At 40.3% G+C, this 16127-nt stretch overlaps 2 protein-coding genes across 3 annotated transcripts in view; both read left to right on the top strand.

Annotated features, from left to right (window-relative positions):
- tead1a (TEA domain family member 1a) overlaps positions 1-7180 on the top strand; it is a 34126-nt gene extending 26946 nt beyond the window's left edge. For both annotated transcript variants that reach the window (XM_084061023.1, XM_084061024.1), the window contains exons 11-13: positions 1520-1660; positions 3535-3687; positions 4082-7180. In XM_084061023.1, coding sequence (XP_083917149.1) covers positions 1520-1660; positions 3535-3687; positions 4082-4195 — 408 coding nt within the window. In that variant the 3' untranslated portion in view covers positions 4196-7180. The remainder of the gene's footprint in view (positions 1-1519; positions 1661-3534; positions 3688-4081) is intronic.
- A 2994-nt stretch (positions 7181-10174) lies between these two features.
- On the top strand, positions 10175-15223 carry rassf10a (Ras association domain family member 10a). Its single transcript, XM_084060454.1, has 2 exons — positions 10175-11219; positions 11847-15223. The coding sequence occupies exons 1-2, from the start codon at positions 10585-10587 to the stop codon at positions 12727-12729; spliced, it is 1518 nt and encodes a 505-aa protein (XP_083916580.1). The 5' UTR covers positions 10175-10584; the 3' UTR covers positions 12730-15223.
- The last annotated feature ends 904 nt before the right edge of the window (positions 15224-16127 follow it).

Below are 16127 nucleotides of genomic sequence, written 5' to 3' on the forward strand. Positions count from 1 at the left end.
AGAACCACTGTGGTGCAGTGGTTTAGATACAGGGCTTGTAACCAGAAGGTTCACAGTTCAAAACCAACTAGGACATTTTTCCAACTTTTACCTGACTCTTGCGCCTTTATCTAATCTTTCACTGAAGAATGTGCAAGAGACCTAAAAAAGTATTAACCATGGTGGAGCAGTGGTTAAGATACAGGCCTTGCACACAGATGGTCCTGAGTTCAAAACCAGCAAGGACATCTTTCCAACTTTTACCTGGGGCTTTTACCTTTATCTAATCTTTTAGTGAATACCACGCAAGTTAACAGAATAATAAGAACCTCTGTGATGCAGTGATTTAGATACAGGGCTTGCAACCAGAAGGTTCCCGGTTCAAATCCAACTTTTACCTGACTCTTGCACCTTCAAATCCCACACATGCTGATTTGCCATTTCCAGGATTTGAGTCTTTGAGCCCAAGACTCAAGACCCAAAAGAGTCTTGAGTCGAACCAATTACTCCCGCGGAGACATCAAATTTCTCTTTTGGGCCTTGAGTCGCAAAAAGCCACCTTACTGTGGGCATGCATCCTTGAGATGTTTTAAATGATTTGTAGTTTTTGAAATATTTAACTTTAATATGGGAATAAAATCATGTCAGTTTTTGCTTGAGTCGTATTGTGCTCCTGTCATCTCGGTCTCAGGTGGTAGTCTGAGCTGTCTTAAGTCTTTTTTAAAGCTTGACAGTTTCGATCAAATCTAAAATGTTCAATAAGAATTTCAATTTCATGAACCTTTTCAACAACTAATAGGTGTGCTCTCTCTGTCGCCTCTCTTTATTGTGTGTAGTACCACTGCTTTGTCACAAGATGGGGCACTTTCCTAACTTTATGTGTGGTTTGAAATAAAACTCAAAAGTGTGTCTAAAAATATCATACAGATTAGTAGGTAGCATGTAGTATGGGATTTTGGACAGCCATGTTGTATTCTTGCAAACAGTGACCCTGCAATAGCCCATGTCTTTGCTAAAACGTATATCGGTGACAAATTGTCTAGATGCGAGACTCTTTTTAACAGTATTTTATTTTTACTTCTGTATGGTAGGCATACACTTCAAATATCATTTATTGCCTCTGATATTAAATATTGCAGAATATTTAGGAGATCTATTTCAACCTAAACTAGATATTTTATGACCGTGATCCTAATGTTCAAAGTGCATGATTACAAGTTATATCAAACACTAATGTGGTGCCTGTCGGTGATTTTGCTGTCAGCAGCGAGCAATGTAGTCACAGGACATAAATCAGGCAGTGATGCATCTCCTATATACACTACAATTCTTTGTTTCTTCTGTTTTAGGGACATGGTAAAACAACTTCATTCAGGTTCTTTTGTTTATAGTAACCTGGACATTTTTATACCTTTTCCCCCATTACTTTTAAATTTACTTTCATTTTGTCCTGTACTGATCTGATCCTCTGTTGTTGATGACTGCTGGCTAATGACATTGTCACACAGTGTTGGTAATGATAATGTTGTTTGCTTTCCAGGCGGACCTAAATTCTAATGTGCAGGAGGACCCTGCAGCCTTCTACGGTGTGACGAGCCAATACGAGAGCTCTGAGAACATGACCATCACCTGCTCCACCAAGGTTTGCTCCTTCGGGAAGCAGGTCGTTGAGAAGGTGGAGGTGAGGGCTACTTCGAAATTCTCTTTGTCCAGCGTGTAGCAGAGTGTCTCTGTGAGATGTGCTGTGGATGACACATGATAACTTCAGCTTAAAGCGAGAACAAACGAGAGAGAAGCAATGACCTTCTATCCTATTAACTATTACATTCCCGATTGCGTCTCCTATGTCTGTGTGGCTCAATAGGTGAATCAGGGGTTTATAATCCAAAGGTTCTGGGTTCAAAGCTCCCAAAGAGCATTTTTCACTTTCCATCTAAATTGTGAAAGGTGAGTTAAGTATTACATTCCCGATTGCATCTCCTATGGCTGTGTGGCTCAATAGGTGAATCAGGGGTTTATAATCCAAAGGTTCTGGGTTCAAAGCTCCCAAAGAGCATTTTTCACTTTCCATCTAAATTGTGAAAGGTGAGTTAAGTATTACATTCCCAATTGCTTCTTCCATGCTAGCATGGCTCAAAGCTCAACTAATACAAAAGTCAACTCCAACAACTAATACAAAATATCTCCAACAATACAACCAAAACAACAATCAATACAAAACTTCAAAGTGCCTCAATAAAAAAAATCATAAAACAGTGGTAAAACAAATAAGTCAGCTGTAATACTAATAATGACATACAACAAAAATTGCTTTGCTAATTATGTAAATGTATTAAGCTCCTCCCACTGGAGGCGGGCTTTACCCATGCTCCTCCCCCTCCTACTGGAGCTAAAAGAGGGCGTGAAGAGGGAGGCGGGCTGATTCCACGCTCCTCGCCTTAAAAAGAGCAAAGATAGAGATTTACCAGGACCAAGATTCAAACCCCCAGCCTTCCACCTGCGAGGCCTCTCCTTTTTGCTTGTGCCACCAGGCTTTTCACACTAATTAGAAACTGGAGGTAATATTTGAAGTTTAAGGGAGAGGTGGCAGGTCAAAAGTTGAAAGTCTACAGCAAACACCTCTCCCCCTGACAGAATGACTGAATCTACTAGATTCACTGATGATCAGGGTTCATTATGACACAACTTTTTTTGAGTTTTAGGTTATTGTTAAAAACCATCTGTTGAAAAAAAAGAAAATGCATAGGATGGTTGGAGAGCAAACAGAGGGATGTTTAATGTTATCAAAACACATATTCCTTATTGTCATATCTTAAAGTCATTTATCAATTTCAGAAGACCAAAACTATCAGTTTTAATGTGTGAACCTGGCTTCAGAGTTCAAACAAAATAAGAGCAATACACTTAAACACAGACTTGATGAATATAAAGACAAAGGCTAATTAACTAATTGTTTATGAGTGAGTTAGTCTGCAGAATCTGTAGTGGATGTGTGTAAAGCAGTGGTTTTCAAAGTGGGGTCCAGGCAGGGGACCCTCATGGTTTCTTGAGGGGGTTCTAAATGTCCCCTTACATTTCTGTAACTCCCGAGAGTGTACAAAATGGAACCAAATGGACCCCTAATGGTACATTTGTACACTCTCAGAGATATGGGGCTCATTGAAATTAAAATGTCTTAGAAGTAAGGAGTTGGATGATGGATGCAAACCAAAAGACAAACAAGCCGAGGGGAGAATGAGACTCCAAAAGTAATGAAGACTGCTGTCACTATGCGAGTCAGGAGGGAGTGCAGGACAGAAAGACCAAGGCAGACTAGTTCAGTGCTTTGAACTCGCCCAATCACATTCAAAAGTTTAGAATCTAAACTTTTGAATTTGATTGGTCGAGTTCAAATCACCTGATATATACAGTATATGTACAGAAAAGACTGCATAGGTTTACTTAAATTCTACCTTTTCATTGGTCTAATGGTGTTAACATTGTCATCTAAAACGACTTTGATTGATGCAGTATGACTTGAATGTTTTTGTCTTTCTTGTCCTCTGTCTTGCTCAGACGGAGTATGCGAGGTTTGAGAATGGGCGTTTCGTCTACAGGATCAGTCGTTCTCCTATGTGTGAATACATGATCAACTTTATCCATAAACTCAAACATCTGCCTGAGAAGTACATGATGAACAGTGTGCTGGAGAATTTCACTATACTGCTGGTAAGAACACTATGGCGTGCGTGTGTGTGTGTGTGTGTGTGTGTGTGTGTGTGTGTGTGTGTGTGTGTGTGTGTGTGTGTGTGTGTGTGTGTGTGTGTGTGTGTGTGTGTGTGTGTGTGTGTGTGTGTGTGTGTGTGTGTGTGTGTGTGTGTGTGTGTGTGTGTGTGTGTGTGTGTGTGTGTGTGTGTGTGCGCATGCGCGTGGGCCCTAGACACATATTGTACATGGCAGTACTAGGAGGACCATATGTTCAGGCCCCGTTTCTAGGGGCCAATGTGCCTTGTTTAATTTGAAACTTGTTAAATCTCAAACCATAATTTGTGTGTCTGTGTACGTACAGAAATGAGTATGTACATACGTACGTATTTACGTGTCTATGCATGCTTGTCTTCAGGTGGTGAGCAACAGAGAAACTCAAGAGACCCTGCTGTGTATGGCATGCGTGTTCGAGGTTTCCAACAATGAACATGGAGCACAGCACCACATCTACAGGCTTGTCAAGGAATAGCATGCACACACATACACACAAGGCTTTTGTTAGTTCAGTAATATAAAACATTCAATGTGTATGATGAAAAATCCCGTATACAAAATTCTACAAGTGTGTCTTAGAGCCAAAAAAATTACTTACTGGGGAGAAATAAAGCAATGGCTGCATTTTCACTGCTGCTTATTTACAGCAACAACTGTGGGATATTTATTTTTCTTTTCTTTTTTAATTTAATTAAACAGAGATACCATAATTTACTGCATAACTTTCCTCAACAAGAGCATAGCACTCTGAAACTGTTTGATACAGTGTAAATAAGTATTTCTCTAGCTATAACCAGTTGATGAAATCAGTTGCATGTGACGGTGACAATGCAGCCATAAAAAATAAACACATTGCACATCAAACTCCACGTGGGCTGGTTTTCCCAAAAGTATCTTAGCACTAATATTATCTGATTACACCTTTGCTTTAATGGAGGAAGTGTTTTTTCCCCGTGTGGTCCTTCTCTATCAGACACACGGCTCACTGGTTTCTTAATTCATTGTCTTTTTTTTCTGTTCTGATGATATGTTAGATTAAACAAACTTAAGATATTACTGTTGTGTGCTTTGGAGGAAACTCAACCCAGTTTTTGGCCGAAGAATGAGAAGGAGAAAAAAAAGATCACAGTATTTCCCCTGTGCTGCAAAAGTTTATCTGCAATGATCTTGAAAGACATTGAAGGTCAGACCCTGGATACTACCAATGAATATACATGGCAGTTGTTGATTTGGAGTGATTGTTGGTTGTTGGAGGAAGTAAACAACACTGTGTGTTATGGTGATTACCAATGGCGATAAATAACAATGAGAGCTACAATATAGAGCTGTTTTTGTACAGATAGTGATTGCATACTCATATTGTGTGGGCTGCACTCACACAAAAAGAGGTTTATCCAAAGACAACAAATGTAATTTTTACCTTTTGTAATGTTTTCTGTTAACTTTGTATCTTAAAAACTATAATGAGGATGAATATTGCTATTGATTGATATAGATAGTAGTGCATATATTCTCATACCAGGGACACTATCTAAAAACAATGTTAAGAAAAAAATATAATAAAGATTGTTTCAGGTACATTTGTAAGCAACAGATAAATCCTCATAATAAATCAATGAAAATACATCATATCATAGACATACTAATGGAAAGCACTGTGATGAATCTTTAAAATAATACACGTTACATCTGTAGTATACACGGTAAGGTCAAAATACAAAAATGTAATGCTTTCGGTTAAACTCGTGGCACGTAGTTCAAGTCAGAATTCCTTAAACTCGCACTAAACTGAATAACCCTACTAGGTCTTTGAAGAGAGATGTCATTCAACCTAGATCATCGGCCTGAATATATTCTTCAAATGATTCTACTTGTTCATTTGAACACCATTGTGTCTATACTGTAGCCTGAAATGCCATTTTATTGATGGCAGTGCCTTTAAACCATTATGAAAAATTGGGATGTGACTATGTCTATGTCTACGACTATGTTATTTCCCTGTTAGCTAGCAAACTTCAGAATCTATACAAACATTTTGTGCTTTAGATATAATGAAACCCAGACTCACTATTTATCTTGACATTAAAATGGTTTGCTTAATTAGTGATTAAGTACACATATCTGACTAAAAACACATGTCATTACCTGTGTCTTGCTTTTCAAAAGCCAAAAAATCTGTTGGTAAGGAATATCAGGTGTTGTTTGGTGGTAGGCCTACGCCATGCACTGTAGCATTAAGTGCCTTTGGTTGGTTATGTTCAAGCTTTCTAAGGTGATAACAAACCTTGAGATTACAAATTGAGATTTTTTTTTTTCTTAATATGAATGATGATGATGATTTCTCAGAGTCTGAGATGTTTGGGGAAATTCATTTAATAATTTGGTATTGTGTGTTCTATATTAAGGTTAACTACATTGAAGGGGTGATTATCCAAATCCTGTAATTCCTAGCTATTTTAAACCATTTCCTAATTGCAATTTATAGCCATTCGGGGACATGTCATCCTAATGTTTTCAAGAAAGTGTCTATGGAAAAGCCTTTAATTAAATCTGGGATCATATGGTATCAGATGGTCCAAAAACGAACATGCTTATTCAGTGTAATGCTGTAATGCTGGCTGATTTACATACACGGTTGAGGACAGGTGTGGTGAACTATTATGTGATGTACAGTACGTCTGTGTAAATCATCTGGTGCGTGACATCCTCACAATGACTGAAACCTGTGGCCTGTGTAGGAATGTCACCTGATACTGAGATATCCATGCAATGTATAGCTCTGTCTCCAAGACTTAACAAAAAATGATTAGAGTGTTTTATTGTTAATTTCCATAGAGATCCTACCCATTATACCCTAATCTGTTGGACAATATGCTCTTATTCATAAAGTAGTGTGTTCTCTCGTTCTCATCACACAAAACATCTACCGACATGAAGTAATGCACACACAATGTCTAAAGTTGTTGAAGGGGATTCCGTCATATGTTTCTGTGAGTTCGTCATGAATCCTCTAGGTTTCTGCGTTATCGTCTTGTACGTGCAAGTTGGGCGTAATGTGTGTCTTTTTTTCCTTCCCCAAAACAACACTTGGCACATTATATACAGTAAATGTTGTCTGTAATCAGTTCCAAAATGGCCTTGAATATTTTTGCTCTAGTGCATTCACAGAATATCTGTCAGTTCACAGGGGATTTTTGATAAGGTGCTTTGTATAAAGGTGACAAAATGTTTGGTACAGATGTTATGTATATCTTTGATATTCTAATGTTTATCCTATTTTATGAAGAGAATTTAGGAAAATACGAAACTTAGCTATGTGTGTCTGTTGGTACTGCACAGGGTCTGATCTTTTGCTTTGTAAGTTTTTCCCCTCATGGCTAAAAGTATGTTAGGTATTTTATAGCTTTGTAGAAACTTTGTACGCATATGCTATTCAGTTTAAATAAATGTTCTGTTCTAACTTGTCCTGTTCATGTCTTTGTCCACAGTCATCCATGTGAGTGAAAACTGTTATGTTTCATATTATTGTATGCAATTACTGATTACTATGAACCTGTTAAAGCATTTTCAGAAATGTTCTGTGGCATTGTTGCAGCATTGTTGTATTATACATTATGAACACCAGAGGGCAACATAGTCTTAAGAACTGAATCCAAAGCTCTCATGACCTCCAGCAACACAGCAGTCATGTCAACTTTACTCATTTTTGCCCAGTTTCCTGAAGCTTTAATTACGCTGACTTCATCTGACAGATTCACTTAATTCTAGCCTAGATACAGTACTAGTAGAGGCTAGACAAGGGACATCGCCTCAATGCCCTGCCAGATGTATTATAATGCCAGAAGCACTAAGCCCTAGACAACTAGTAATAAGCCCAAAGGCCAGACAGATTTGATGACCTCAGATGAAATAAGACAAAAAAAGAAATCTATTTTCTGCTGCAGCTCAACCCAGAGATGCCAGTCTAACTGACAATTTCTTTATATTTTGTGTGTATGCATGTTTGTAGAATATATGTGTGTGTGCATATGCGTGCATGTCCATAATTTGGATATGCATGTGTTTAATGTGTGTGCCTGTTCTTAGAATGTAGTGTGTAAATTGTGCATAAAATGTGCACTTATGTACTCTGTGTGTGTGTGTGTGTGTGTGTGTGTGTGTGTGTGTGTGTGTGTGTGTGTGTGTGTGTGTGTGTGTGTGTGTGTGTGTGTGTGTGTGTGTGTGTGTGTGTGTGTGTGTGTGTGTGTGTGTGTGTGTGTGTGTTATGATAGCCCTGCTCTCTTATCAACAAACTTGACCTGATGACATTGACCAAAGGTTAGATGAGGCTAAACACAAAGTGAAATGTTGTGGGTGCCATGGATCAGGCCTAAATGTAAAGTAATAAAATAAACGCACAAAGAGAACTACAATGCCTTTGCTCTCTAGCCTGATTATCAGACTGAAGCTGCGTGGAGCTTCAGTTTGCACCCCCGCGCTTATCGCATACACACATCAACTATACATAATACTCTATTTAATGTGTGACAGGGTTGAAAGGGCTGATTATGACACTAGACCACTGAGAAACCGCCATTGCAGTATAATGGTCCAGTGATGTGAGGATTTTCTTATGGTGATGGTCAGTTCAGCTAAGCTTTATTATCCCCAAACATTCAGCACAGTGGGGATTAGATTTATGAGTAGCAACGTATTGGTGTACACAGGGTAACATCCCTGAGTGAGAGTTTTGAGCTGTGCACAGTATCTTGGTTTTGGTATCCTAAACATTCTGACTTTATACTTCCATAGGCATCCTTATTTGACTGACTCTTAGTTTGTCCATAACCTTGACTGTAGACATGAATAAAATCGACAGTGGGTAGCCTACTATACAACATAAAGATGGGAGTTTGGCATATGATTAGAAATAAAATAAATAGGTCTGAATTAAAGATCTTAGTACAAACCTGTTAGGTACAAATACCTCTTTTTATGGGTCTTTGTGCATACAACTCATTTACTGGATGATACAAGGCGTTGAAAAATAGGCTGAGGCTGAGGGATGCTGCCACATATGCTACAATGCATGTACTAACAGCAAGAAACTTCCTCTATAGAATCTCTATAAAGTCAACCACCATCACCCCCAATCTGTCCTGCCTAGCTATTGGTCTCTCTGGGTAAAACATATGTTAAAGTTACTGGGTGTTTTGGGTTAGGGTTAGTAATTAGTTTGAGCAATTTTCAGTGGTGGAAAGTAACTAAGTACATTTACTTAAGAACTGTACTTAAGTACAATATTGAGGTATTTGTACTTTACTTGAGTATTTCCAATGTTCAATCATTTTACTTCTACTCCACTTTAGGTTAGGGCTAGGGTTTCATCTTTCAATATATCTCGTTTTCTATTATAAAAGTTAAAATGTTGTTAAAAATTCACTCATTAAATTTCCTATAATGAAGGCAATAGATAATGTTATCTAGCTATAATAGAATAATTAAGAATAATAATTAGAACACACTTCCAAGAAAACATTATAAAAAAAATACTTGTTTTCGTAAAAATGTTAATATTATTAAAAATAGTGACACTAGTGGTGTTAGATACCATAGAAGGTAAAAAGTCATTTATTTTTCATAAACTCAAACTTTATTTTACTCTGATAGCAAATGCTAATTGAGGACAAATCTCTCTCACTCTCAAACATGATGTAAACATTGAATGTTGACAATTTGGGGGGAATTGAGCCACACTTCTCTGCCAGGTCATTTCGGACCCTAACACCACAAGTGACCACTTTTTTTTTTATAGAAACCATCAGAATGAATTAAAATGATGATAGATAATTTTGATGCGTTAAAATGGCTATTTCTGAGGATATCATGAAGCCTCGTTCCAATAAATAAATGTAAAGGGTACTTTCTACCTATTTAAACTTGAAAATGGGTAAAAAATGACCCTAACACAATGGAAGGGTTAAGTAAAAAATTTGAGTACTTTTCTCACCACTGACTGTGAGTAATTTTAAAGTTTGAGAGAGAAAGTGAGAGAGAGAGAGACCAAACATTTTGCTGAGAGAGAGAGAGAGAGAGAGAGAGAGAGAGAGAGAGAGAGAGAGAGAGAAGAGAGAGAGAGAGAGAGAGAGAGAGAGAGAGAGAGAGAGAGAGAGAGAGAGAGAGAGAGAGAGAGAGAGAGAGAGACAGACAGACAGACAGACAGACAGACAGACAGACAGACAGACAGACAGACAGACAGACAGACAGACAGACAGAGAGAGAGAGAGAGAGAGAGAGAGAGAGAGAGAGAGAGAGAGAGAGAGAGAGAGAGAGAGAGAGAGAGAGAGAGAGAGAGAGAGAGAGAGAGAGAGAGAGAGGCGTAGGGAGGCGTGTCCCGTCCCGTGGTTTAGGGAAGCACCTTGTAGTTAGTCATCCCACACAGAGTAGTGAGCGCCTACCGAGGGGGAAGGTCGCCCTCCTCTCTCCTCTCTACACGCACTGGGCAGACTGGGCAGGGGAAACTGGGAAAGGACATTTATTCTACGGGGGAAAGAAGAAGCATGATTGAGGTCCCGGAGAGAATAAATGGTGTGTTTAGACACCTAACAACTGCTGGGAATAACACTGGATGGATACATGTTTTGTAGCGATATATTTGACATCCCCTCTGACGAGAACACGGATTAGACTGCGCTACGTTACGCAGACAGAATACGTTTTTGGTTGGGCTTCTAAACTATGTGGAGACTAGTGATACGTCCTGAAAGCTACTTCCATTTCAACTAAGATTTAAAGACTTTTTCATACTTTCCCATTCCTTATGTGCCCTGGCTGCAATCTACAAAACGAGAGGATTATTTGATTAAAACAGGCTTTTAATCGAGGATGGAGTTGGAGGAGGGTAAGATCTCGGTGTGGGTCTGCCGGGAGGAGAAGCTGGTCTCCGGCCTGTCCAAGCGGACCACCTGCGCCGACGTGATCAAAGTCCTGCTGGAGGACCAGAACCTGCAGCAGGGCGCCTCGGCGGCCATGCTGTCCGGCTGCCCCACGTCCTACTGCGTGGTGGAGAAGTGGAGAGGCTTCGAGAGGACCCTGCCCAACAAGACCAAGATCCTGCGCCTGTGGAGCGCGTGGGGCGACGAGCAGGAGAACGTGCGCTTCGTGCTGGTGAAGACCGACGCGTCGCTGCCCAACAACGGGCCGCGGAGCGCCGAGGCCCGGGTGGTCCAGAGCAAGGACAGCGGCCTGAGCCCCGGGGGGGCCAAGGGGTCCGCCAGAGCCTCGGGATGGAGCGGCCCCCAGCAGGTCAACCTCTCCCAGGAGAAGCAGAAGCGCGTCGTCAGGAAGGCCTTCAGGAAACTGGACAAGATGAACAGAAAGAGAGAGGAGGCCGTGGTCTCCAAAGACAGCAAGTTCTCCGTGGAGAAGATGGAGACCCTGGTGCACCTGGTGATCTCCCAGGATCACACCATCCGCCAGCAGATCCAGCGGATCAAGGAGCTCGACAGGGAGATCGAGAGGTGAGCACTTTCACTTCTCATGCTTTTGGCACTGACTAAATGAACTGGACACTTTTTTGATTGGCATTGCACTGATAATTATTATTATTTGTGGGTTTTTTTTACGAGATACTGTGAGACGCTTATAAAGCAGTAAGCACTGACTGTAATGGACACTTTATCTGTTTTGTTTTGTTTTGTTTTACCTCCGTTTACCTTTGCTCTGTATTGTTGATTGATTGATTAATACTTTATTAGCAGTTTGCAAAACAAGCACAGGAAAGTACAGTTCAATACAAGGTCTGTTAAGAGGATTTTAAACCCAAGAAAGCCTATGACTTGTTTCCATTGGGGTCCTTTGTACTCAATTCATTGAAACATTAATGACAAATATACAACAGAAATATCATATAAACAGTCAAGAAATCAAAAAGAAAAATATGCAGGCTACAGTAGTGGGGGGGGGGCTTCTTGTTTTTTCCCCTTCTGCCTTGTATTGCTGTATACAACAGTACTTTTTATTTTTCTTACTCCTGACCTGTAACTCTGTAACCTTAACTGCTGTGCCTCTGGGCGACTGATTTCCCCCCCCCCCCCCCCAAGATAATAAATGTATCTATCTATCTATCTATCTATCTATCTATCTAGGTGTGAGGCGAAGGTGCACTTTGACAGAATCAAGAGGCATGGCATCAACTACGTGCAGGACACGTACATGGTGGACTCTTCCTCCACCGCGGAGAGTCAAGCCTCCTCTTCATCATCGGACTGTAAGCGCAAGGCGGAGCGGCAGGACGGTCAGTGCACATCGGGCGAGGAGGCTGTCGGCCAGTTCGAGGAGTACGCACGCAGGTGCGAGGAGGTGGTGCGCCTGCAGGAGGAGTTAACGGAGCGCGAGGCGCTGGTGGAGAGCATCACCGGGGAGATCCAGGAGGAGCTCAACCAGCGGTGGATGAAGCGGCGGCGCGAGGACCTCCTGTCGTCGGGGGGGAAAGACACGGACAGCTTGGCCGAGTCTGTGGACCTTCCGTCCACAGACTCGGCCAGGTCTCACAGTCACAGCGCGTCGTGCTGTGCAGAGGCTCCAGACGTGGACGAGGGTCCGTCGGAAAACGAGCTGACCCTGGACGAGGAGAGGATCAGAACTCAGCTGGACACCAGTTTGTACATCGGTCTGCGGTTGAACACAGATCTGGAGGCGATCAGGGGGGACTTGGACCTGAGTCTGGCACTCTGGGAGGCGAAGGAAACAGAACTGTTGGATTTACTGGCGAAAGTCGAGACGATGGAGATAGAACAGGTGAACAGTAGTACACTACTACCTGCCGAAGTGAAGGGAGGAGCCCCCGGTTTGGTGGTGGCTGCTGAGGCTGAGTCGGGTTCTATGGAGAAGAGCAGCGGCTGCTGGGTGGAGCAGGCCAGAGGTCTGTCAAAGACCTGCAACACTAACGATGAGGACTCGGACACAGGCCTGAGCTCTATGCACAGCCAAGACTCTGACAACCCACCTGTTTGCGAGTCATTGGTATAATAATGCAGCTGACAATAACTGGGAATATAACAGACATTTATGCAAAGCAAATAGCCACAAACTCAGGGGCAGTGAAATCAAGGTTGGCAAAATAGGCTGAGCATGGACACTATGCAATAAACTCATAAAAGTAGCCTAATCAACGCACAGAAAGTATGAGGAATAGTCTTGGGGAAGTCACTCATGATGATACAACATACATGGAGACCTATGTAAACCTAACATTAAGGCATAGGCTACTTGAAGAAAATGTTAAGAAATAATTTAGTTTGAAATGCAACTGTAAGAGCAATAAAGAGAAGGTAGTAAAGAGAAGCCTTTAATTCACTAGCTTTCTAAAATGTCACTGTCATCCTTCAGTAATCTGCTAACAATCCCTACATCGCAAGTCAGTTAGCACAGATATAGCCTATGATAGTCTACTATGACTATTATATAGACCACAAAGCCAGAATTTATTAGCCATTTGATTGGTTCACCCAGTCTGGTGAGACTTGTGATTCTGTTATTGAAAGATCAAGGCATTCATTAGCCTAAGTTACCATCTAACATTCAGTATTCTATATTTTGTGTGAGTCGATCATTTTGGTTGTTGAGTTGTTTTCAGAATAATGAAAACTCAATACATAGAATAAACTGGAATAGAGCAACTGACTCCAATCTCGCATGATAAGCAGGATTGATAGAACACTTAATATTTCATCATTATAAATGCTGCATCTCTGTCTCAAACATAAAGGGACCCTATTTATTGCATCTAGAAATCGACAGACATCAAAGCACTGTATTTCATCCCATCCAACTTTGTCAAGTGTCAATCACAGGCTTGTCATTTGCAGGTACCAAAACCTGATTTTGAGCTAGAGAGGTACAGATCTGATCTTTACGATTGGATCAGGAGGAGAAAATAAATCAATTTCCATATAGCTTCCTGTGTGGAATGAAATAAACTCATGGGATCTGTGCCTGTGTCATGAAGGGTTAAAATTAGCTTGTTTTGCACTCTTTTAAATTCAGCCATGGAGTTGCTGCAGGTCTCTGTGAAGATATCCTGTGTTTCCTTCAATTGCATCTTCAGACTCAACTTTGCCCCCCCCCCCCCCCTTTGTTTAACCAATAGCGCATTGAAGTAATGGATTATATTACTTATATTATTTTATATTTATATCAGAGTCAAGGTTAATAAATTACATGTGAAAAGAAAAGAAAAAAGGTTTATGGATAGAAGTGTACCAATAAGTTAGATAACATAGTTCATATGGATACATCCCAATAATGTATTATTACAACATTTTACATATTTCTAAATTAATAACTGAACATCTCAACCACACTTGCATAACATAACTAGATCCAAAGATCTGATTGTGCCTTCAAAGTGTTGTAACATTTTTCCTTTCCATGTTTTTGACCTCTGACCAGTTGAGGATTTGAACGTTTCATATGTCTAACAGTGTTGAAGAAGTCAGTTAAAGTTTGTAGAAATACAATCCTGCGCTTAACTGAAGAGCACTTATTGTATATTTGCTCAATCAAGAAGTTGCAGGCAGATAACTTGTAGGTTTGAGGCTGTAAACGATGCTAACTCATATGCTTGATTTACACTCTGTCCTTATGACAGAGTCATCCAACAAAGTATAAATCAGGCAGCTTTAGAATGAGCAAATTAGTCTGTCAGCATGAACACCTGTAACAAGTTTTAAGATGCTCTTGGGAAACCCAGCCTAAAATGAATCCCCTTGTCTTCCAGCTGTAAAACGTGCAACATTGAGGGTAAACAATATTAAGCTAACAATTGTTCAGTTTGCACTTCCAGTTAACATGCAAGTTAAATGGGAAGTGGGTTCCTGGATGGAATTACATAGACACACACAGAAAGGCATTTTCTAATTCATCCAAGAACAGGAAAAACCCGCTGGCGAGGTGACCACTTGTACTCCATTGGCAGATTACCATCAGAAGAAAATAATTAACATAATCTGTGAACTAAATCTGAACACCTATTTTGTAATTTAATCGTCTTGAAAACCATATGAACTTTTACAATATCACCAGAGAGTTAGTTGGGCCCCTGCAAGTACCATGATATCCTGTGTAGCCTATTTGTATACTGCCAAGTAATACAAGCTTATTAAACATCCTGCAAAATAAAATAATAAGTGATAACTCAATTCTTAGAGTCCTAATACTCTCAGATTTAAGTTAACGGCGCAAAATTATGGTGTATGAAGAAGTACAGTACTAGGGACAGGTCTTTCTAGATAGATGGCTGTGAATGATCATAGCTCAGCTTTCCTAACTCAGTGAGGCCTGATATACTGTATGAGGGCTACCAAGTGACATCTTGCAGAGTCCACAGCACAATGGCAGCATATGTACACCACTCAGCGTATTATTAAATATGACAGTTATTGTTGAAATAAACGGTAAAACTTATTTGGTTTGTAGTGTGGTTTCATTTGAATATTTATGTTTGAATATATCTTTGTCTACAACTGGCCGCCTCACCTAAAAAGGTTTTTCTGCAAGAGCAAAAAAACTGGTTTGGGTCTTCAAGTTCGATTACTTAAGAAACATAATTGACATACCTATGGGTTGCAGCACTTCATAGTAGGTGTGCAGTTCCTTGTCATGTAAAAGTGTGGGTTGTTTGTGAATTTGTTTGTAAGGTTTGTGTGTGTTTATTGCCTCTGACAACATACTTGTCATGTACAGTATGGTTGAGCTTAATTGCAGTCTCCTGCTTGCCCCATGCAACGCTTGCATTAATTATGACAGGGTGAAATGCATACCCAAAAGCTCAAGCAATTGCTTTACATGTAACACCAATACCTGCACAAGTAGTAGACTCTCATTTACTAATGCACGCATTTGCACAGATGCACACCGTTACCTATACTTCACTGAAAGCATAGTTTTTACTGGTCTAAAAACACATTTTATATCAACGTTTTCAACACAAGTAGGTTTTGAATGAACATGTACTTGTCAGGTCATCCACAGCATAATATTTGCATTCATAGTCTTGTTAAGTAGCTATGGGCAGTTAAAAAGTACTTCTGTCAGCAAAATGCATCCTGTGATTCTTTTTTTTTATTTGTAACCTTTTATTTTAGCTACTCTCAGGTAATTCTCATAACAGACTGCATGGCTGATAAAGCAACACTGCAGCCAAAGTGGCATATTAACCATTGGGATTCCATACATATCTCCACTGGAGGATTATAATTAGCAAAGCTTGACTAGAATCAAGCGTCAATATTCCATGTTGTCTTTGGTGATCCATTCAAACCCTGCCCTTCTCTGCTCCATTTAATGGAGTAGTAGTATAGCTGTATCTGCGGAGCCAGTATATACAGTACAGTAGTCTACATCTTCAGTGTAACCATCCATTGAGA

Source organism: Gymnoscopelus microlampas (assembly GCF_963454915.1).
Source record: "Gymnoscopelus microlampas genome assembly, chromosome: 6".
Classification (NCBI taxonomy): Eukaryota; Metazoa; Chordata; class Actinopteri; order Myctophiformes; family Myctophidae; genus Gymnoscopelus; species Gymnoscopelus microlampas.

What these genes read in the sequence shown, in the direction of transcription:
- rassf10a (XM_084060454.1), top strand. Translation starts at nt 10,585, where the DNA reads ATGGAGTTGGAGGAGGGTAAGATCTCGGTGTGGGTCTGCCGGGAGGAG. An exon ending in CTCGACAGGGAGATCGAGAG is followed by an intron (nt 11,220 to 11,846) that starts GTGAGCACTTTC and finishes CTATCTATCTAG; the next exon opens with GTGTGAGGCGAAGGTGCACT.